General features: G+C 39.6%; 1 protein-coding gene across 1 annotated transcript in view; it reads left to right on the top strand.

Moving 5' to 3' along the window:
• LOC129236212 (uncharacterized) overlaps nt 1–25120 on the top strand; it is an 82779-nt gene extending 57659 nt beyond the window's left edge. Inside the window, exon 5 of the mRNA XM_054870458.1 lies at nt 24591–25120. Coding sequence (XP_054726433.1) covers nt 24591–25120 — 530 coding nt within the window. The remainder of the gene's footprint in view (nt 1–24590) is intronic.
• The last annotated feature ends 278 nt before the right edge of the window (nt 25121–25398 follow it).

Genomic DNA, 25398 nt, shown 5'->3' with positions numbered 1-25398 from the left:
AATATAACATAATTTCTATTCCCAAAAAAAAATTCTAGTCGAGTATAAAAATATTTTTTTTTACAACTGCCTTAAATTCGTTTCCATTTCTACTCCAAAACAACATCTGTTCGTCGTTTATAAAAACATGATTCAATATAAAAGGTTTGCTCAATAAGCAGCTTTCTCGTTCTCTCTTGACAACTCAGCTCCCTTAGCAAGACACTGGGTTGCTAGCTCTAGAAATTTTTAGTAAAATTGGAGGAAAAGTAAAATTTGTAGAAAAAACATTTCATCTTCAATATGGTCTGCTTACGAGCAACAACTCGCTTAAGAATTTTCATTGGTATGTTCAGGACTATGGAGGTATGACATGGAATACATACCGCTTAAGGCAGGACATGATAGAGTATTTGGCGTAATCCAGGATCGATGAGGGGAGAATTCACAAAGCTTTATTTCTTATGATGTTGTGATTTAGAAGGAATTCATGTTTTGCAAAGAGCTAGCATTTCCCAAAGAGTTACGACAGGGAGAATAATGGGATAGTGCCGACGCAATCGATAACATTGCATATCTCATTATAAAAAAGTTGGGATTGACGGAATTTGCTTCCAATGAGACTAACTTCCCATGGATGGATGAAGTGTCCGAAGGAGGCTTAGCAAAGCACAGTACCTGCACGAAAAAACTTCTCATAAAAAAACTGTAGGCCCTTCCATTTGTGGAACAACATCAAGATCCGCGCTACAAACGCTACAAATAGGAGGAGGATCTCGGCCAAACACCTAACAGAATTGTACGTGGCAATTATTTATTTTTAACAAAATAGTTTCATATTTGCGAAACTTCACAACTTCGCGATCGGTTTTAAATTTAAAAACTAATTCACAAAATAAAATCTGGAATTAAGTCAAATAATTTCTTGTTTTAAAATTAGAGGGCCAATAAGCAATTTCCGCTAATAACTTCTATTTGTACCATTATTTACATTCAAATATTAATTAAAATTTAGTTTCTAAACCGTTCTCAGTTTTTTCCCCTTTGAGTAAGAAAATGCTTTTTGTTACCATTTTTACCAAAAAGGATTTAATATTTTCCACTTTATTCACCTTCTTATATACAACCTTTTGTAAGGAAGTGTTAAAAATCGAATGTCACTAGTGAGCAAACCTTTAATAATTGAATCATATAAAGAGAAGTTTTCTCTCAAAAAACATCTATCCTAGGTCAAAAATGCCTTTCTCTAAAAAAAAATTGCTCCTATTACAACAATATAACAACAAAACGAGCTTATTTCTATTCCAAAAACAAAAACTTTTGTCTCTTACTTTTTACAACAAATTTTACTCGGAAAAGACTCCCCGGTGAACATTTTTCCCCCTTTTAAAACAAATGGTTTCTATTTCAATACTCATACAACTACCTCAAACTCGTTCATATGTATTTCTTTATCTTTTTCAAAATATGAATTTTTTCCCAACACAAAATCCTTTGTTCAATTTACAAAAAGAAGTCCTCACTTCCAAAAAAAGCACCGTAGAAAACTTCGAATATGTATTTGCGGACCACCCCAATGTACATGCGGATATACATGCAAATACGTATGTATTTATATATATTAATGTATTCTAAATCTGGCAGCTGATACAGGATATATTCGTCATACGTATACGTATATGTACATATGTGTGTAAGTATTGGTTAAAAACCGCTTACGAGTACATATATATCAAACTAATTGGGACACATCCCTTTATGTAGCAGAATACTCTAAAGAGTTTCCCTTAAAATGCACACATACATATACACATATACATGCATAATTGTGTATATAGTATATTTGTTTGTAAATATTGCATACAAGCTTTGTGAGCACAGACTTTCCGCTTGAAAACCCGAATATGAATTTATTTGAACTTGAAGTACGGAGAATAAACGAAACCTATAGCTAAGACCTGAAAAAAACAACACGTAGTAGTGACCTTAGCATTTGGAATTGTTATGGGTCAGTTCGGGTGAGTCAAAACTGATTTTATGCACATCCTAGTAGTGCTCGGTAAGCTTTGTAGGAGCTAAAATTGATTGATTGATTGCACAATGCGAAAAAAATCACTTTTGTTTTTGTTACTAATGAAACATTTTACGTGCATGTGAAATAATAGATTTTGTGTAGTAATTTTGCATATTGAGTTTCTCATTTGCTCATCAGTTTAATTTTTTAAAGGACTTTAAACTTTTTAAGGTCGAAATTTTCAAAAAATAATCTAAAATATTTATGCCTACTCTGTGCTTTTGGTATGAATAGTAAACGAAAGAGAATATATTCAGCTATTAACCAAATTCCTATTTAATTTTCATCATCGGTATTCTTGCAAAAAAATACTTGAATTTCCACCTAAGAAAAATAGTCAACTTTCCTCCTATGAATTAAAGTATACGCATTTTCATTCATTTAGTAGCTCGATACATCCTCTTCCGCTTGCTTTCGGGTTCTCCGTAAAAATATGACCCAATAATGGTTTTGGCGCAAATGCCGGCCCAAGCTGTTAATTTCCGGTCATACAATGGCCTTTCATGCATCTCGTGTGGATACTCAGTTCCCCAAATACGAGAGAGGCTAAAATGTGCCTCGTCAGTCATTAAAATTTGCTTCAAAAAGTTTATTGGATTCAGTGTCAACCATTCGAGCGACTATTTGGCCGTATTCCAAGCGACGTGAATGGTCTGTCGGCAATATTCTTTGTGTCAATTGCACTTTATACGGAAACAAACTTAAATCATCCTTTAAAATGCGCCGCATTGTGGTTTCACTGACGCCAAAATGCTGAGCGTGACGACGATACGGCACTGTTGGTTCCGGGGCAACGCTCTCCCTCACTGCTTCAACAAGTTCATTGGAACGTCTTGGTCGTTGATGAACGGCTAGTTGTCCGTACTCAAAAAAATTCGGCGCCTGTTTGCCGCGATACTTTTTGCTATATGCGCGTTGAGTTAGAACAATAGAACGACTATTTTCGATGTATAGTGCCACTATTTCATTGTTTCGGTGTAAAGCGATCCGTGGTTGAAATTGTACTGAATTGAAGTATCGAAAACATTTATGTTGAAGTCGATAGATTGGTAAATGGCAAAGTTATTCAGCGTTTACATACCGACATAAAAGATGGCGCACCCTGTAGTTTTATTGGAGGTTTGCACTTCGACTTAATGGTCTTTTGTGCCCTGATGTTACACATACATTTAGAGAAATTGAGTGATATGTTGGATAAAAGGTGCAGCTAGCTGGATAAAAGGTGCTCCACATACATGTACCTAAAACTAGCTGATAACGTATTAGTTTCATATAAAGGTTAAAATTGTGAGTTAAATTTTTAATTTTGCTGTCCCAACTTTTCTTTATCGCAATTTCGCAATTTTGTTAAGCATACATACGAATATCGCCTTCAGAATAAAAGAAGGTGGTTTTTGGAACGCTTTGATGTTGGTACTATTTATGTTAGTTTAGACAGCCAAAGACTTACTAGCAACTCATCAAATTTTACTACCGCTACCCTAGACTTTAGAATAGAATTTGAGGTAAAGTTACCCACGCGCAAGGAATGGGACTTGCATTCAGTAGTCAAAGAAAGTACAACTGTACAAGAAAGATTGCGGCGTCGGCGCCGGTGTATATTTGAAAGACCTCGAAACTTCCAGCTCTCTTCGCTTGGGGTATTGGAATAGTATTTTTCAAGCAGAAGCTCTCTGGATAAGGCAAGCTTGTACGATAATTAAAAACCAACCACAACAACTATCGGAAGTATGTATTGTTTCAGTTAGTCAAGCAGCCATCTTAGCTTTAAAGTGATCTGTAACCAATTGTTGTAAAAATCGTCAGGCAACGCACAGAAAACTTAATACTTTAGCGCGCAACAAAGACATCATCATTATCTGGGTACCTGGTCATAGGAGCTTAGAAGGAAATGATAAAGCTAATGAACTGGGAAGACATGGGGCATCCTATAACGAATCCAAAGCGTTAGAAATAGGGTGTCCCCAAGGCGTGCACAAAAGGGAGATCCTCTCGCTATTCCAGAAGCAGACTGTTGACAGGTGGACTAACACGGATACCTGCAAAATAACTAAACAAACGTGGCTCAATTTCAACAAATCCAAAACCGTTGAGTGCTTAAGAAAGCCATGAGCACACATATTCAGAATTACGTCAACAATAACCGGCCACTGGCCTTTGGGAGACTATGCCAGGAAGATGAGGTGACGGTGCAACAATAGATGTAGAAACAGCAGTCAAAGGAAACCGTTCTTCACTATCTGCCTGAGTGCCCATTTCTGGATGATTTGCGACATAGGATGCTAAGGGAATTCTCGCTGGCAAGAAATTGCAGAAAAGAAAATAGACGACATAGGTAGAATAATAGTAAAATCAAGATGCTTCGGCTTACAGGGTCCGACACTCGAAACGTAACCAATTAACCTTTTGCCTTGGCTATGGCCTTGAGATGCTCCAGAAACGAGTCGTATCTGACTTGCAGGTATTTTGGCCCACTCGCTGACAATGGCTTTTTTCAGCGACTCAAAACTGGTGAATCTTTTAGTTCATAGCTTCCTCTCCAAAATGGCGCATAAAGAATAATCCATCATATTTGCGCCTGGTGAATTTCAGAGCCATTGTGTAGACGTTATGAAGTTCGGAACGTTGTTTTTTAGCCATTCTTGGTTCACTTGAGCTTTGTGAGACGGTGCCGAATCCTGTTGAAACGTCCCTGGTTTGCCAACGAAATGGTTGTCTGATCACGGCTTCTAAGCAACCTTTTGATTACTTTCCCGATAATATTTTGCATTTACTTTGACGCGAGCCTCGATGAAAACGATTGGAGAGCGCTCATCTGCGGTTACAGCAGCCCAAAGCATTACCTGTGCTGCCGGCGGGTGCTGCCTCCTGTTGGCAAATCGATGACTCAAATTCTCGTATCAACGGTCGGTCAAATAAACCTTATGGTTTTGGGAGTTTACGAATTGCTCAAAAAAAAAAAAATTTCTCGTCAGAAAATGGCCGCTTTCGGCCAAGCGAAGCAACTTCTTCGCTCTCTCAAGTCTGAGTTGTTGCTGCTTTGGTGTGAGATCATGCGCCTTTTGGATCGTGTAAGACTTGACCTTAAGACCATTTTTCAGTATGTGGCCGATGTTATGGTTAGATATTTTCAGTTCTTTCGCCATTTGATTGGCACTTCGTTGGGGACTCCGCTCAAGTCACTTCTTCTCTTCTTGAACCATTTCTCGTAACGTTGCAGTCTCTTGATGACCACCTCCACGACGTTTTGCAATGCTACCATTATCATTGCGACAAGTAATGGTGCAATAAACTAAAACTTTATTTACTTTAAAGTGCTCGAGCTCACGAAGAATCGCTGGTTGGGATTTTCCAGCCAAATAAAATGCAGTCACGCTATTGCGTTTGAAATCCATTCCTTATTTCTTTCTTCGCGTTTACTCTTGGTAAAATGCTTAGCTGCGCGAGCGGTCTGAAGTTGGTTACACTTCGAATGTCGGACCCTATATAAAAAGCAGTGGTTTTTCAAGTGGTGTATCAAAATGGCATTCTTTGTGCTGATTGGGTCTGGGCTGTGTCACTCAGACAACACCTCTGCCACCATTGCCAGCATACATGTAATAGTGTTTTAAATGAGTTTTTTTTAATGCATATGCCACTAGAAACAAAATGACTTGCCTGCCAGTTGACTTCTACACTAGTCCACTCTGAGCTAAGAAGTAGCGTGTCAACTGGTCCCTATAGTTCTACCGCGAAACCTACCTACTCAACTCCCTTATGAGACTCATCCTTTTGTACTTAACATGTAATACATCGCCAATCCTTTTAAGGCAAATGGTCTCAGGACAATACAACTTTCGACTTAACAGCAGTTAATGAATTTTTACGCTTGAACGCTTTGTATTTACTTCAAATAGCTAATTGTCTGTAAGTATTTGGTTTTCTGCTAGTTTGTGCAAGTGCAAACATGGTTGGTAAACGCTTTTTTCGGCAGTGCTACTTTGCTCTGTCACACCAAATTAACTATGTTGTACGTTGTATGGCTGTGTAAACAGAAGTGGGGTTATGATGTTTGCTACTTTCAGATAAGGAACTTTCTTTCTCTCCAATTCCGTTGTTTTATTAGTTGTTTAAATAGTTTTGCAGGAAACCCTTTTCTGCGGGAAAAATTTTAGTTAATTTAGTTAATTAATCTTTTTCGCTATAATTGATGAGAGCTATCCATGCCTATTATACCTGAGAAAAATAATGTGCACATAGGCACCTAGCGTTTCCCTGAACTGGAACAACCATTTGTGGAACAACTTCAAGACGCACGCCACCAATGGGAGGAGGAGCTGGGACAAATACGCGAAAAGGGTGTAAACGTCAATTGCATATAAGTTTTTATGTATGTGTATATATATAATCCCAAAAGGGCTTTCTATTTCTGATAGAATAAATGAGTAATGTGTCCACAAGTCAAAACGCAACTTACTCTGCCTCCGTCAATCAAAAAAATCAACGCTTTCTAAATAAATCACCGCGACAGCAAATCCACAGGAGCTCTCACTTAACGCCGAAAGAAGGTCAGTAGAAGACAAATCAAGTTCATTAGTCTCTTTAAACTGCAAACTTGATTATCCATCCAAAAGAAGTGGCTGTCCAAAGGCAATGAGTTTGTAGGGCGAGAAAATTATTCTTAATTCTTGTAAATAGATTTATCAAAATTTGAACTTTATAACTTTTACTTACTTCATCAACTTATACATACATACATATACACCTTAGTAACACAGAAAAAAAACATAAATGTAGTTGTGTTGGATGTCTTGAATGGGCAGCGTAGGGTAGGCAGAGCATTGCTCGCTTTGTGGCAATCACATTCGACCGGTTCAAGGTCAAGTTTGAGAAATCACATTTTTGTTGCTTGACATTTCATAGAATTTTTAAGTTTTCACAATTTCATAATTCATCATCTACCCACCTACCATATTTTCACATGCACACAAACACTTTATTATTTATTGAAGGGCATTTTCACATTTGGTAAAACGCCTGGGCGTATAAATTCGCTTGCACAAACACAAACAGGCGCACATGTATGTATTTCCAAGCAGAAGACTCTGTGCAACCCTCCAATCAACACTCGTTGCGCTGATTAAAAATTTTCTTTGATTTTATTTCATTCTTTGCTGACCTTCGCTCGTCATGTACAGTGTTGCCCACCTAGCGCTTTTGCGCAAAATCTAGGGATTTATGAATGCCGTAACGAGGATAGAAATTACCTAACACTCGGCGTTTTTTTTTAATCAAAAATTGTAGTTTTTAGCTTTGGAGTTTGGCTCTCGAACGAGATTCACTTGAGCATGTGGGGGTGCACACGACAGCGAAGTAAGTGAAATAAAAAGACATTTATTTTCATAGAGAACTGATGACAGTCATATTGTGATTTGATGAGTCCCGGATTATATGTCCCGCTCAATTGGGCAGCAAACATCAAATCGTTTAAAGTAAAATAATTGCCTTATCTTCCTTCTTTCTTCTTCCTTTTTCCTCTGTCGTCCATTTCCACTCCTGCGGGCATAGAGTCTCGTATCCTCCCCGAGGTGACCCTGTTAAGGTTAGACGACAGATCAGCGGAGGAGACTCTTGAGCCACAAGCCAGGGGGTTCCAGTATAAAGCGGCGATGTTGCCTATTTCTCGGTAGGCAAACAAAGACATCTGTAATCCCAGTTAGGTTGGATTTCTGGTTTGACGAGAAGCGTCCGTACTTCTGATGAGCGGCTCCCATATGCGTCTGTTCTTCCGATAAGATGCAGCGGATTGAAATTAACAGACTTTTTCGCGAAAGCTCTGAGCTTAAATTACTACTGATAATGAAATAAATAAATTTAAAAAAAGAGTTTAGAAATTTATGAAATTGATTCTGTGACACCGAAAAGTCTAGCGGAATAGAACTCGACATATTATTGAATTCTCTTAGAGCTCTGGCAATAGGAGTATTATGCGTATAATTCGTCTTAAGCAATTTAAGATGAGCAATCCTTGAGCTCTTCGCTCATCGAGCAGTGCTGTCCAAGATATTACCTGAATAGCTGGCATGGCTTTACACCTAAACTACTCCAAGAGGTACGCGATTACAATCGATAACTCCTGCTACGGCAGAAGGACATTAGATTTGGTGGTGCAAAAGTCAGATCGAAATAGAAATCTGATCATTCCTTGCCTTAAAGTGAGAAAAAGTATGCTGTGAAACCCATAGCACCGGAAGTAGTAAATATAAGCATCGGGTATAATTGTTCCTCTTTTTGATTAATGCGTAAGCGTTTCAGCGATTTGGGCCTATTTCGGCAGAGGACGCTAGTCTTCTTGCTGAGGCACCACAAGCAGATTTTTTTTTGTTTTTTTGTTCCCTGTTCACTCCTCTCGGGTACATACGGCCTCGACAAGACTCAGTCTTCCGTTGGTTTCATTAATCTGTTTTGATTTCTGATAGGGTACGTGATTACCCTACCGTACGTACGCCCTACCAGTCCTAAGTAGTGGGAATGTCCATCTGTCGTTTCTTAGGAACAACGCCTTCTAACTGTTTAGAACGCCATCTGTATCTCACATTTTTCTGTCCGAAGGATCACACAGATGGTTTACGACTTCGCTAAATTTCGTGTGTCTGCGCTATTACCGAGGTCGCCCGCTTCCTCTTACTGGCGTCACTGATGCAATCAGTAGATACCACATGGAAAAATTTCGGAACTGGGGCACTTACATCATATAACATGAAATAAAGAGCGGAGCCGCTGGAGATTTTCGTTCCATCGTTATTCATTATCGCTAACGTCAACGCGCAGAGGCTCATCAATATTGCACAGAATATTTTTATTGAATATTCGGTACACACAATGTGTTGGGTACTTCAACACCCATTATACTGTACTTCCAGTACAAACGCATTCCGTTTTTATTTAAAGATTGGGAGCGTCTCACCGTCGCTCTCATTTAAACGATTGTCCATTATCGGAAACCAATAGAAGGTGGTCTCTGACTACTAACTGGAGGGTCTCCAAAACGCTCTGACCAAAACTGCATCCTAAAAGCTCAAAACGTCTACTTTGATTCAACAGATCGACAACCAGCATTCTCACATGTGTAATGGCTGTAGCTCACAATGACTTTTGCAAGAGTTGTGGAGATGAAGAGGAAATTGAGTCATTAAAACACCTCTGTAAATGTTCTGCACTTCAAAGAAGCGGTGCCAAAAATCTTGGCGATTATTTCTTTGAAGATCTGGGAAATTTGCAAAATGTGAAGGATTAGTTAGTTCTTCATCTTGATTGGGGTGATAACCGGCTACGCGATTTTGGCCGAGTTTAACAAAGCGCGCCAGTCGTTTCTTTCTCGTACTAACCGGCGCCAATTGGACACACCAAGTGAAGCCAAGTCTTTCTCCACCTAATCTTTCCAATACAGAGGAGGCCTTAAAAAGATCTAAATTGTTTAAGCAACTTAGTTTGAAGATAGAAATCAACTGCAGATATCACAATAGACCTTAGGGCCAGCGAGTATGTTGCTTTGGATAAGCAATCTGGCTAACCTAACCTAACCTACTTATTATCATCATTCCTTCGTCTCTGTTGCGGAGCAAAGTAAAGTAAAGTAAAATTTTTCCATTTTGTACGATTCCCAGACATATTTTTTAGTTGCTGCCAGGTCATTGCTTTGACCAAAGCTTTGTATTTCTGTTTTTTCTGCGCTGTCCTTGGGAGTTTCGGTCCAGCGCTTGTCTGCTGATTTCAGTGCCACCTTTTCGTAGGGTATGGCCAAGCCATCTCGATTAACGTTCTCTTATTTCAGTTGCGATTGGTTTTTGATGGCAGCGTCGTTGTAATTCGGTGTTAGATGTCCATTGGAATGCGTCTCAAGCAGCGGCTCACGAACACTTGAAGCTTCTGTACAATTTCCGCAGACAGACACCATGTTTTACAGGCGTAGATCAGAACCGATTTAACATTGGAGTTAAAAATCCGTATTTTTGTTGTAATGTGCATTTACTTAAACTGCCACACCGGACGCAGATTTGCAAATGCACCTCTTGCTTTTTGCAATCTTGTAGATACATCCTTTTTGCATCCACTTTCCGCAGTGAATTGGCTTCTAAGGCATTCAAAAACGTTTACATTCTCAATATTTTCCCCTCCGATATTGTAAAATCCAATGTTTGGTTTTCTTTGCATTGATTTTAAGTCCAACGGCACTAGAGTGTTTTACGAGATCATTCAACTTGCTTTGCTTATCCGATTTGCGTTGAAAGAATAGAACGATGTCATCAGCAAAATCTAGGTCTTCGAGATGGTCCATTGAAATCGGTTGACATAGCATTAATCTTTTTCCTGCATTGTCGATTGATGTAATATAGTTAGCATCTCATCAGTGACAACAAGGAAAAGAAGTGGCGACAGAATACAGCCCTGTCTTACGCGAGCATCGGTTTGGACGGCATCCGAAAGATTCCATCATAAGGAGATGGAGAGATTCGGCACTCGAAGGCTTCGTATTGCGCCTTTATTAAGGCGGCAATATTGTCAGGAACTCCTTTTCGTAGTAAGGCACACCACATGTATTCATGTTTAAGTCGAACAAAAGCTTTTCCATAATCAACCTAACCTACTGCGTAGTCGAAAATTAAATCACGATTCAGATTAAAAAGTTAGAATTATTTTCAGAAAAAATACTCACATTCTAAGTAAGAAAAACATCGGATCAGAAAATCGATTTCTAAAAGTGTATCGGTCGTAGCCATCCTCAGCTGGTGCAAATAAATTGAATAAACTTCCCCCATATACACGCAATATCTGAAGAAATTCCCATCGCAATTGAAATAACCATAAACTTTAAAACCATATTTCAGATCTTGAAAGAAGCTTATGCATTCAGCGTATGGCATTTAACTTAGATCAATTATGAGTTTATATTTTTTAATGCATTTTTCTTTGATCCGAAAGGTTTAATTTTGATACGGAACTTGAAGCACTATTTCATTCAAATTATTTGCACGATTGGCTTTGCAGCAGCCCATTCTGTCAACCGATTTTAATTTTTGCAAATTTCGAAACTTATCTCACCACTGGTAAGTTTAAATTGATGTTTCGACTCTTGAATTGTCTTTGGATGGTTGGCGTAATATTTCACCTTAACGGCGAACATAAAGGGTGGTTAAATTTCAAGGGCCGATGTTGAATGTGAACCACACCTAAACGTCAACGATACCGTTGGACCTCTTTCTTTGGGGTTATTTGAAAGAAAAGGTGTACGTCGATAAGCCAGCAACAATTCAAGAGCTAAAGGATGAGATAATTCGGCACAGTAACGGCAAACGGCATACAACCTCAATTATGCCTCAGCGTCATCGAAAATTTGGACCATCGGATGAAGGTGTGCCGCCGAGGCCGCCAATATTTTGTTCTATACGTAATTCAGCCATACCAATATTATCATAATAAAGAGGAATGACAATAATTTCTTAAAAAAATTGTATTTTGTTCAAAATGAACACCGGCCCTTGAAACTTAACCACCCTTTAGTTAAATTCTTCTTCTTAATTGGCGCTATAACCGCTTACGCGATTTTGGCCGAGTTTAACAAAGCGCGCCAGTCGTTTCTTTCTCGTGCTAACCGGCGCCAATTGGACACACCAAGTGAAGCCAAGTCCTTCTCCACCTGATCTTTCCAACGCAGTGGAGGCCGCCCTCTTCCTCTGCTACCACCAGCTGGTACCGCATCGAATACTTTCAAAGCCGGAGCGTTTGTATCCATTCGGACGACATGACCCAGCCAACGTAGCCGCTGGATCTTTATTCGCTGCGCTATGTCTATGTCGTCGTAAAGCTCATACAGCTCATCGTTCCATCGTCTGCGATATTCGCCGTTGACAACGTGCAAAGGTCCAAAAATCTTACGCAGAATCTTTCTCTCGAACACTCCAAGCGTCGCTTCATCGGATGTTGTCATCGTCCAAGCTTCTGCGCCATACGTTAGGACGGGCATGATGAGAGTCTTGTAGAGTGTTAGTTTTGTTCGACGAGAGAGGACTTTACTACTTAATTGCCTACTTAGTCCAAAGTAGCACTTGTTGGCAAGAGAGATTCTACGTTGGATCTCAAGGCTGACATTGTTACCGGTGTTAATGCTGGTTCCTAAATAGACGAAGTCTTTTACAACCTCGAAATTATAACTGTCTACAGTGACGTGGGTGCCGATACGCGAGTGCGCCGACTGTTTGTTTGAAGACAGGAGGTACTTCGTTTTGTCCTCGTTCACCACCAAACCCATTCGCTTTGCCTCTTTATCCAGTTTGGAGAAGGCAGAACTAACAGCGCGGTTGTTAAGGCCGATGATGTCAATATCATCGGCATACGCCAACAATTGTACGCTCTTATAAAAAATTGTGTCTGAGCGATTAAGTTCTGCGGCTCGTACGATGCTCTCCAACATCAGGTTAAAGAAGTCACACGACAGCGAGTCACCCTGTCTGAAACCTCGTTTGGTATCAAACGGCTCGGAGAGGTCCTTCCCAATTCTGACGGCGCTACTGGTGTTGAGCAACGTCATCTTACATAGCCGTATTAGTTTTGCGGGGATACCAAATTCAGACATCGCGGCATACAGGTAACTCCGTTCCGTACTGTCGAATGCAACTTTGAAGTCGACGAAAAGGTGGTGTGTGTCGATTCTCCTTTCATGGGTCTTTTCCAATATTTGGCGTATTGAGAATATTTGGTCGATGGTAGACTTTCCAGGTCTGAAGCCACACTGATAAGGTCCAATCAGTTGGTTGACGGTGGGCTTCAGCCTTTCACACAATACGCTCGCTAGAACCTTATAGGCGATATTTAGAAGACTAATCCCGCGGTAATTGGCACAAATTGCAGGATCGCCCTTCTTATGGATTGGGCAGAGCACACTTAAATTCCAATCGGCAGGCATGCTTTCATCCGACCATATTTTGCATAGAAGCTGATGCATGCACCTTACCAGCTCCTCGCCGCCATGTTTGAATAGCTCACCCGGTAGTCCGTCGGCGCCCGCGGCTTTGTTGTTCTTTAGCCGCATTATCGCTATTCTCACCTCGTCATGATCGGGTAGCGGAACGACAATTCCGTCGTCAACGATTGGGGTATCGGGATCTTCACTTTCTCGGTGACATGCGCAGCTGTCACTGTTCAATAGGTTCGAGAAGTGTTCCCTCCATAATTTAAGATTGCTCTGTACGTCAGTCACCAGTTCGCCGTCTTTGTTCTTACAGGAAAACGCCCCGGTCTTGAAACCTTCTGTAAGCCGCCGAACTTTCTGGTAGAATTTTCGGGCGTTGTTCCTGTTGGCCAGCATCTCAAGCTCTTCGCACTCACGTATTTCGGCCTCTCGTTTCTTCTTTCGGATAATACGTCTCTCTTCCTTTTTCAGCTCTCTGTAGCGATCCCACATGGCTCGCGTTGCGCCCGATCGCAGCGTGGCTCTATAGGCGGCATCCTTTCTTTCTGCGGCAGCATGACATTCCTCGTCGTACCAATTGTTTTTTCGGGCTCGCCGGAATCCGATTTCTTCTTCGGCGGCGGTACGTAGAGAACGAGAAATGTTGCTCCATTGTTCGTGGATGCCGGTTTGTTGGGCAGTGCTCTCCGAGAGCAGGAGTGAGAGTCGAGTGGCGAATCTTCTGGCTGTCTGTTGTGATTGCAGCTTTTCGATGTCGAACATTCTTTGCGTAGGTAGATGCACGTTTTTTGCTGCACAGAGGCGGGTGCGCAGTTTGGCTGCAACAAGGTAGTGATCCGAGTCAATGTTGGGTCCTCGGATCGTACGTACATCTAATACACTAGAAGCGTGTCTTCCATCTATCACAACATGATCGATCTGGTTTCGTGTTTTTCGATCAGGAGACAGCCAGGTGGCTTGGTGAATCTTCTTATGCTGGAATCTGGTGCTGCAGACTACCATGTTTCGGGCCCCGGCGAAGTCGATCAGCCTCTGTCCGTTACCGGATGTTTCGTTGTGCAGACTGAATTTTCCGACTGTGGGACCAAAAATTCCCTCCTTGCCCACCCTGGCGTTGAAGTCGCCAAGCACGATTTTTATGTCGTGACGGGGGCAGCGCTCATAGGAACGTTCCAGGCGCTCATAGAAAGAATCTTTGGTCGCATCGTCCTTCTCTTCCGTCGGGGCGTGGGCGCAAATTAGCGAGATGTTAAAAAAACGTGCTTTGATGCGGATTGTTGCGAGACGCTCGTCCACCGGAGTGAACGACAGTACTTGGCGACGAAGTCTCTCTCCCACAACAAATCCGACACCGAATTTGCGCTCCTTTACATGGCAGCTGTAGTAGACGTCGCAAGGTCCTATGGTTTTCTTTCCTTGCCCCGTCCATCGCATCTCTTGGATGGCAGTGATGTCAGCCTTTACTCTCACGAGGACATCAACCAGCCGGGCAGAGGCACCTTCCCCATTAAGGGACCGGACATTCCAGGTGCATGCCCTCAAATCATAGTCCTTAGTTCGTTTGCAGGGGTCGTCATCAGTATAGGGAGGTCTCATCCGAGGCTTTTTTAAGGTTTTCATTGGGGGGGATTTTTAAGTGGCGGGTCCCAAACCCAACGCACAACCAGCTATCCTGGAATGTTTCGCCTTCTCACTTTAGCTCACTCCCGAACGGGTGTTCGGAAGCTACCCAGAGGATACGTGGGCTAATCCCGGCCGTTGTGAGCTGCTTGAACCATATGCAGAAGAATCGTCCTGGCCATTCCCAAGTGAATGGCGATCAGTAACTTTCCCCACTTGCGTGGACTTCTACACATGGAACCATCCTCCTTTAGTTAAATTACAGGCCTTAATATTGTTAAATTACAGTTTCTACTCGACCTATCAACATCAGCGTTTCGACTGGTTATTCGAATTTTGATGATTTTTTAATGTCTTCAGTATTTCCCATATTTTTATTAGTGAAATATTTAAACTATAAACTGTCAGAAACACTTCTGTTTTAGTATGAAATCGGTAGTCAAAATTTAAAACGCTCAACGAATCATCCTGTATATAATTGTTTTATTTATATTTTTACTCTTTTTACGTTTATCCCCCAATTGAAGTCTTTTTCTACAAGAAAAAAACAGTTTTTGATCTAATCGTCTAATTGAAATGGTTGGCAACGCTGGCTACATGCAGCAACGTCTCGGTTTTGTCCGCTATTGTAGCGCAGTTTTCACTTATTGTATTTTTATTTTCTCTCCTCTTGTATTATTTTTGTTGTTATGCTGCCTTGCAGAAAAATTAATATCGTTACATTCCTCTAATTTTTTTCTTTACTTTCTTATTATTGATGCAGAGGCGCCGCAAATGGCTTAACAAATTGAATTATACTTATGAAGCACAAGGGAATATTTCTTGGCTAGTTGAGTTGTTTTTCTTGCTATTGTTGTTGCAGTGCGTCACGGTTGCTTCTTCTCAGAACTTTTTAATATTTCGTCAGTCTACAGCTGTACTGGATATTTTCAACTGTTTAACTTTTTTACAGTTCTTCATTATCTGCTCTGTGTTCTTCTTCGTTTTTCTGGTCCTTAGTTGGTCTTTTAATTCCCCTGGCTGCTGCAAGTGTCGCTACTGTGTGTGTGTGTGTATGTGTGTTGGTCTCGTCGTAAAGTCTTCTTGGCATAATTGAATTTGAAAACTTTTTGTATTTATTTTCGACAAGTTTTATTCGCGTTGCGCACATCGACGTTGCGGTCAAGTGACAAAATCTTTAATTCGCACAATTTATTTTATTTCATTCGCTGCCATTTTTACAACCTGTCATTTGTGTTAGTGCTAAGCTGAATAAAGTAATTTATGGCTGGCAAACCAAATTTGCAGTACTCCTGAACTGTGACCCATAAAAGCGGCCTTAATTCTTTGTTGCTCGAATTCTTTGAAGGCAAATGAAAAATAAAAAAAATTAAAAAATGTCAGCAAATTCTGACAGATCTCCATTAATAATACAGCTCAAGAATTTTACGCTCTTTATTTACCCTACAAAATACATTTTTGTAAGGAAACGTCGTTCATGACTTTCGAAAGGGTGTGAGAAAATTTCACTGAACTGGTGAAGCAGTGTCATCGTGGTTACTTTGGTTTCTCTGTGGCTCAACAAGATAATGATTGGACTACTCATCAAAATGTGGTCAGCAGTATGAGTAAAGCATCTTATAGGTTGGTCAAAAAGAGCGCGATATAAGGCTTCCGGAACACTCATGATTTGGGCAGAGACGGAGATATTTGATAGAAGAACTACTTTCGACGTATCCAGATAGGGGTTCTAATATATCACTCAATATTCACTTTTTGTACTCCTATCTCCACTTCTTTACCGAGGACCTAAGAGACGTTAGCGACATGCATGGAGAAACGATAACAGAGCAAATGCAGTCCGTATGTCGGCACATTTTTGTTGGACTCTTGCAAGAGACCAGCCTTAAGTTGCATACTTAAAAAAAATATTATATTTGCCTCAAACTGTAGGAGGCTGGTTGGACTGATGACGGGCCACTTTCTTTGAGCAAAGCACATGGAAAAGGTAGGCATCTCAGACAGTGCACACCCAGCTTGTGAAGAGGAGGATGAGACGGCAGACCACTTTCTGTGCGTCTGCCCCGCCTTCGCCCGAATCATGTTTGAGGTATTTGGCACTGATGTGTTAAGAAGCTACCACCTTGGCTCCTTGTCACCACAGATTTCTTCAGTGCAGTACAATGTACTTAATTGTGTCTGAGTGCTGTACTTGCTAATCTGTCCCGATAAAAAAAAAACTTCCAAAAGGATGTAATCAAAAATATTAAGTTTCTGTCACAAAAACATTTATGGCGATAAAATTATTTCTACCCCTGTTTTCTAATTTGAGGAATCAAAATAGAGTAAAAGTACCAAAAATAAGTATCCGACAAATTAAAGTTTAATTTTTAATTTCAGTGAAATTTTCGACCAAATCGCATTTCATAAATGGTTCGCTTCATCCTGGGTTTTAAAGCTCTGTTGGCGTACCAATACGGCGGTCACTTAATTTGACAATTTGTTCTCCTTTTCGGTTCATACAACCGCAATTGCATCTAAGGTCCTTAAATCGCTACCCTGTAGCACTTGGCGCATAGACAAGGAAATGTTTCTGGCGACATTTAAAGTAATTCGCTGGTCGGTTCTAGTCGCCTGACATTAGCAATTTGTAGTAAGCAAAACTTCAAAGCTGTCAGTATAGTCCCACGAGCCCTGCCACGGAATGCCTCCTGATGTCTATTGCAATATTTTTAGTACAACAATTTTTAGTTTCCTTTATTGGGTCAAATTACCAATTTTTTCTGAACACAATTAACAAAGACTACAAAGATATATTATTTAAATTAAAAAGTTTATTTATTGCATAAAAAAGGGCACTTAGGTTGTCTTAGCGACTTAAGGACTTATTGCGTATTATCAAAAGGAAGCGTAGTTGTTTCTTCGTTTCTCATAGATTTTTATGAAACTAATTTTGTTGATTTCGTTTCACTTGTAGACGATAAGTGGTTTGAGATGCAGAGGGTGCGAAATATATTCCGCCGTCAGTGAATAATGAAGCGTGTTACCTATGTACTAGGGTGTCACAATTCTTTAAAGTTCGCATGGCTTGGTAGTGAAGTAGGAGCTTGTTATGGCACAGATGAAGTTGTCAAATCTCGCATTGTCAAATCAAGAGCTTCCTTTAGTATGCTCTCTTCTGAGTGGCACAATAAATACTTCAACGCTCACACAAAATTGAGGTTTTCCAAATCCAGCGTGGTATCAGTTTTGCTTTACAGCTCCTGCAACTGAAAAGTGCACAAACGCATCACTTCGACCCTCCATGTATTGGTCATACTCTACGGAAATACCCAAAATGCATTGCCCCCTTAGGTACTGAAGGGGGATACGCTTGCGAATACTGGTCGCAAGCCTGGTAAGAGCTGGAGTGAATTAAAGTGCATAGCAAAGAATCGCACTGAGGGGCGTGCAGGCGTGGTTATACCTGCCAGAAGAAGAAGATGATTGGAAAGTGTGCAATGAAGGCCAAGAAAAAAGTAATTAATTAACTCACAGTGCAGCAGTTTAAAGGAAAATCTCGTAGCCATGACTATTGAAATTTTGCAAACACTTGCGAGAAAATGCTCCAGTTGTAGGCAATATATAAATATTTCATAAGCTTTACACTCTTTACCTACCGCCCGCGACAAATGATAACAAATGAATCGTTTAAGCTGCTTGACTATTTTTATATATATTTTTTGTAATTTTTTATTTGATTTAAATTTGGATATTTTGGTTTTTTTTTTTATAATATTTTAATTTTTAGAATTTTTTTTTTGTGAATTTTGACTTTTTGTTTTTGTTGCTATTTTAGTTAAAGAAATTTTGTTATGAATTTTGATATTTTTTGTTTATTTTAATATTTAAAAATTTGTTTTTTTTTGTGAATTTTGTTTTTCTGTTTTTATTTTAGTTAAAGACATTTTCTTATTATAATAAATTTACATATATTTTTTTTTTAATTTTTATAAATTTGTTGTTTTGTGAATTTTCACATTTTGTTCTTCTTTTTATTTTAGTTAAAGAAATTTTTTTTGTTATGCATTTTGACGTTTTGTGTTTGTTTCTGTTTTCATTTTATGAATTTTGATATATTTTTTTTTAGTTTTTATAACTTTTTTTTTTTGTGAATTTTGACTTATTGTTTTTGTTGTTATATTAATTAAAAAATATTTTTTTATATGAATTTCGATTTTTTTTTTTAATTTTAAAAATTTGTTTTTTAAGAGTAACTCATTGTATTCCTAAAACTGTAATATACAAACTCCGTAAACATTCCATTACAGTTTCACGTGTTTTTTAGAATTTCCATAAAGATTCTTATATATATATATAGGGCTTTTCAATAGGTGCGCTTCAACTTTTTTCCGATAGGGAGGGCGAACGACGCAATATTTTTTATTTTTCGCTTGTCATTTGTAAACTTCATTAGTATACATTTCATCATGGAACGCTACACACTTGAGCAACGATGGGAAATCGTGCAAATTTTTTATGAAAATAATCGTTCTGTTGCTGCTACTTTAAGAGCATTACGGCCATTTTACAGTCCATTTAACAAGCCGTCCCGTTTTGGGGTTATGTGAAGTCATTGGTCTACAGTAACAAGCCGGCGACGATTTGTGAGCTCAGAGCCAATATTGAACGCGAAATTGCTGGAATTTCGGCCGATTTATGGAAAAGAGTGGTCGAAAATTGGGTTCAACGATTGGACTTCGTAAAACTTGCACGCGGTGGTCATGCAAAAGAAATCGAATTTCATACTTAAATGTATATGTTCAAACTCGATAATAAAAATAATAATAAAAATAAGTTAAAAAAGTCAAACCGTTTGTGTTTTATTCAAAAACGTTCAAAAGTTGAAGCACTCTTACTGAAAAACCCTATATATATTTGGCGCGTACACCCTTTTTGGGTGTTTGGCCGAGCTCCTCCTCCTATTTGTGGTGTGCGTCTTGATGTTGTTCCGCAAATGGTGGAACCTACAGTTTTAAGGGGGTGGTAGGGTTTAGCGCTAAAAAAAGAACACTTTTTTTTTTGAATTTTTTACAGAAATATGGCTTAAGATACTTTAATAAAATCAGTTGCATGTTATTGTACATCTTTTCAATAAGTTTTTAAAAAATATTAATAATAAAATATTGACAAATATGGTCACGCTAGTCTATTATCGCGACAAACTCAGTTAACCTCGGTGAGGACTGACTACATCGTCCCGATGGTAACGTTCAATAGGAATTTTGCCACACTCTTTCCATCTAAAAAAGAATGGAATAAGGGATTCTCTCTAAACAACTTCGATACCACAGTCTATACAGATGGCAGTAAAATTGATTGTGGTGTTGGAGCTGGTATATATTCTCATAGACTTGGAATTGAAAAATCTGTGCGTCTCCCTAATACCAGCAGCGTCTTCCAAGCGGAAGTACTAGCAATTGGGGAAGCCTGTAGGTTACTAATCGCAGATTTCTCTTTTAAGGGCAATATCGCTATTCTTTCGGATAGCCAAGCCGCAATCCAGACGCTGGACGCGACTATAACAACCTCTAAAGTGGTGGAGCAAAGTAGGAATAGCCTCATCAACTTGAGTGAAAACCATAGAGTAACCTTAATTTGGGTGCCGGGACACCGGAACATAGAAGGCAACGAAAAAGCTGATGAACTGGCAAGAGGGGGATGTGCCATGAATAGCGCTCTTGCAGTACCAGTATTCACTCCACTAGGTGCGGTTAAGAACGCAATTTCTCTAAAATACCTTCGAATTGCAGTTTGTAGATGGAGAGACCAGACGAAATGCAAAATCAGCAGAACGTTATGGCCAACCTACAACCTCAAGCAATCGTCGACATTAATAAACATGAAACGACGGGACACCTGTAGAATTACGGCAGTCATAACTTGCTTCTATGGGGTCTATCGGAGAACAAGCCGCCAAAATGGGCATCCCTCACAACATATACTGTCATAGTTGTAAACAACCGGAGAAAAAAGAAACAATCTTCCATTTTCTCTGTGAATGCCCTGCCCTATGGAGGGACAGAATGTTAACCCTGGGCAAACCGCTGTTCGAGAGTCTCGAGCAACTGTCTGGCTTAGACGTCAACAATCTAATAAGGTTCCTAAACCGCACAGACTGGATATAGTCCTGCTGCAAATAACTGTTAAACAATTTGGTAACGAGGATGTGGCAACAAAATGGTGCGGAAGCGCTAGTTGGATTCTGGCTGAATCACCACTCTAACCAACCAACCAACCAAGCCCATGACAGAGTTTTTTTGGAGATATGTTTTTCGAGAGGTGCTCTGCGGTGCCAATCGGCATTCGTCGTAGAATCATCTGAAACCAAAAAAGTCGAATTTTTCACTTAAAGTATGACGTAATGCTCCCCCCGACATGAATAAAATTTTTTTTTTCATTTTTGTAGTTTTGGTGGCAAAAAAACGTAAAACGAGCATTTTTGGCGAAAAATTTCGCCATATTTGTAAGTGAAAAACAACCTTAAAAAAAAAGTATTTTTGATTTAGAAAACGTGTGCTAAATTTGAAAAGAATCGGTTGAATAGTTTCGGAGTTGTGATTGGCACCGACTTTTAAGAAGTCGTTTCGGGAAAAACGCGTTTGAAAAAATGACTCTGAAAAATTATCGATGCTCCGCATTCGAGGTAGAGTGCCTACAAAGGCTATAACTTTGAGAGTTCTGCTCCGATCCACTTAAAATTTTGACACAACATTCTTGAAATGATTTACTATAAGATGAGTGAAGAAAAAAAATTTCGATTTTGTGACCCTACTCCCCCCTTAAGCCGACTGCGAACGGCAGATATTTTTATGAGGAACTTCTTCATGGCAGAAATACACTCGGAGGTTTGCCATTGCCTGCCGAGGGGCGACCGCTATTAGAAAAATGTTTTTCTTAATTTTGGTGTTTTCACCGAGATTCGAACCGACGTTCTCTCTGTGAATTCCGAATGGTAGTCACGCACCAACCCATTCGGCTAGGGCGGCCGCCATAAAGATTCTTGGTATACAGTTTTATAGCTCATTAATTTTTAGCATAATAAAGTACAAATTTTATAATATAATTCTGAAAGTTCTCATTGAATGTTTATGATTTTTTTATAACTTGTTTCCTAATTGTTTTGTATTTTCACCATAGACCAAAGGCAGGACTTTTTTATGGGGAAAAAATGCGCAATACCGTCAATGAAAAAAAGTATAAAGAATTAACGGCATTCTTTAGCAGCTTTCAATTTTACCAACTTATAAAAATATTGTGTTATCGTTTTGTTGCAAGCTGTATATCTGTAATAGAAGTGAAGTTCAAGTCCATTACCAGATGGAGGCAACTCTAAGTTCTTATTCTGCTCGCAAAGTTGGCGCTAAAAATAATATCGGATGTTTTTTAGCCGCCTGGAGTTCCCATGTCTCGAGAACTATGGTTTGACAGCGTAACATTTTTACTGATTTGGGTCATTTATTATTCGGAGTTACTGGAAAAACTAGTTAAAACTTGCACTGATCGAATTTACCAGGAAACTAGTAGTGGCGACGGATATATGCCGAATGTCATATTCAAAAAATTAATGCCAAATTATAATAAAAACAATTTATTTGAACAATACTGTGCTTCTGATTTGTATTAGAATTCTAAGTTCTCAAGCTCTCGAGAAACACCCACTACTTCTAAAAGAATTTCATTTTAGTTCTTAGGGGCTTAATATGATGCAATTTAAATTATCCGTTTATTTACATACATAAGTTTAAAGGAGATAAGATTGAGTAAGGCTTGATTTCATATTGTCTGAGGATGCAATGAAAAAATGGGGTATGCACAAGGGTCTCATAGGTGCCGTGTAGTTGTATGCCGTAAACTTTAAATTACTAAAGATATTTTAAGGGGGTCTTTAAAGTACCGTACACGTCATACTATGCATTTCTAAGCAATTGAAAAATAGTTGGTGGTGGTTTTGAATACACCAAATATTTATTGAAACCTTAAAAACTTTGCGATAAAAGACATAACAACACTTAAGATATTCTGTGAATCACCAAAATACATTTTTTTTCTGCGTGTTTTATTTCAAATTTATTTTGTATGCTGACCATTACTTATAATTCATAAATGACCTTTTAAAAATATTTGAAATCCTTTAAGAGGCAACGTAGATTTCAGTATTGAAGGTATACCTATTTCCTATCAAATATCCTACCTAGTAAGCAAATTTAAAATTTTATAGGTAGCTCTCAGAAGAGCTGGATAGGTGTCTTCCTTTTCAAACTTAAAAAAGCACGCAATGGTGACATGAGAGAGAGAGAGATATGATCTCGGTATTTTCGGCAAAATTTTTTTACTTCCACTTTTGTTAAAGACATCTTTAAATCGCGATGAATTTAGGCATTCGTCACGTACTACGGAGCGCTTACCAGGGAGCGTAGGGTCTTGGACTGGACACATTGCAGAATTTCAAAATTTTAGTTTGATGCTGCGCGTCAATCTAGACTAGTTTGAGCACAAATTTTACGGATGTAAGGTTGTTGTCCATTGAAAGCAAGGTTTTACGGCTTAACAGTCAAAACATTTTTCAAAATAATAATACCATGGCTTTCCCTTTGGCAAAGACTTGAGTTTTCCATTTAAGCCGTTTAGCCAAATGAATGCCTACGTATTTAGCCTTGAAATAAATGATTTTAAATAAATGGCACTACTCCAGTAGCACTAAAGCACCGTTTTGATACCATTATGAGACCTCAAACAGGCAGATATCTACAGTCAGCCAGAGATTTTGATATAATGGAGAAGATTGATGGGATTTAGGTTGGAGCACTGCCCCAGGCTGTCGAAGAAAGGATCACCCAGTGACCTTAATCGTCTAGCTGCCAAACCCGGACATTTATAGAGAAAGCGCTCAACAGTCTCCTTATCTGAAAGGTCCCTACAGCTTCTGCAATGGGGGTTAAATGGTAACCCCAGCATTTCCGCGTGTGTGCCGATCATCCAATACTACGAGTTTGGAAATTGAAAGGCGAGGAGTCCAATGGACTTTCTGAGTCCTCCGTATATCGTATTGGGGCCGAAGGGTTTTCGAAATAGCACATGAGGAAATGGAGCTCCATCTTTTCTGCGCTTTTCTGAGAAATAATTTGTGCAGTTTACTTTTAGCAACTATCAGGGAGATGCCGATGTCCACGTAGGCGGTCTCTGAGGCCAACTCAGTCCCTTCCTGGGAAGCTCATCATCAATTTCACTTCCCTCTATGTTCCTATGTCCTGGAACCCAGAGTAGAGAAATGTTACCTGCACACCCAAGAGATTTTATCTCTTCCTTACTAGTTTCGTTTTGCACCATGGCATCGTCAGAGCCTTGAACGAGGCTTGACTATCGGAGAAATGTTAATATCTTCCTCGCTTTTGCGTTCTCGAAGCATTTTACATGCTTGCAGGATCGCAAAGACTTCTGGTTGGAGAAACACTAGCAGTATTCGGTAGTTTAAAGGAGATAGATGAATTGACTGATTTAGAGAAAACCCTTGCTCCGACTCCCCATTCCATCTAGGCTTTACGCGTTAAAAAAAGAAGAATAACTCACTTTGCCACCGCTTAAAAACTTTGCTTTTGACCTTGAATATTTGGATTCTCAACTTTTGAAAACTTTGCTTTTGACTTTCAAAAATTTGGACTCACCGGCATTTGATATTAGCCGCATTTGAACTTTGCTTGTTCTAAATATTTCTGCAACCGTTTAAAGTACGCTGTGAAATAATTTATATCAATACAGGCAAGGCCATTAAATTTGTTTTACCGTGAACATTTGCTGTCTCTACCACAAATAGCCGCGTGTATCCTCTCCACTCCTCGGCGTCGCCTAATTAATTATGTACTTCTACCAATCAATTTATATAACTATTTGATATCATACCTATGTGCCTTTCACGTCTTCTACATTTCTTCTTCTCTCGCTTCCATACAGATTCCGCCTCGGTAGTGGTGCACGTTATCAATGGTGAACATCCGGCTGCCATGCAACATGGCAATAGCAGCGCCAATCGCCTTTCCAGTACGCTGCACGGCATCCTCTCTCGAATAACCCAACGCATGCTCACCACACTGACCGCAAGCATCACCACAGCGGCAACAACAACAACAGCAACTGGAGCAGCAGCATGCTCAAGTGAACAACTTCTGGCCACTAGGGTGCTACAACGACAGACAACGTGGCTCGTGTTGCTACTGAGGTGTTTGCTACAACGACTGCTGCTCGCCGCGACCACAACAAATTGGTGCATCGTGGCGATGGGCTGGTTACTCTCCAAGTGGGCACTGCAATGCGGTCAATGGCAGCAGAAACAACAGCTACACCAACAAGAACAACAGCAACAGCAACAGCAACTGCAGCAGCAACGGCAACGAAAACATCGAGTGCGGCAACCACTAGAGGACTGTTGTTGGTGTTGGTGGCATTGGCGAGGATGGAGTGCTGGCACTTGGTTGCACAGGTGATTGGTAAATTGAACAGAAGTGGGGGAAAGAATGAGGAACTAAAAACAATGACACAGAAAAGAACATGAATGACTGCGATTTTACATGTATAGTAATTGTAGTTGTAATTGTATATAAATATTTGGTTTTTTCTTTTCTATCTATGCGACGGCTAAGACTCACGGCAGTGCACACATACATACATACTTAAAAGTTAAAATAGAAGAGCATACGTGAAATCAGAACATACATATACACACATACTCACACATACACACATCCGAGTGGGTTGTTGTGTG

This window comes from Anastrepha obliqua, chromosome 1 (genome assembly GCF_027943255.1).
Source record: "Anastrepha obliqua isolate idAnaObli1 chromosome 1, idAnaObli1_1.0, whole genome shotgun sequence".
Classification (NCBI taxonomy): domain Eukaryota; kingdom Metazoa; phylum Arthropoda; class Insecta; order Diptera; family Tephritidae; genus Anastrepha; species Anastrepha obliqua.
The sequence above is the reverse complement of the archived record's forward strand: the minus strand, read 5'-3'. Positions and strand labels throughout refer to the sequence as shown.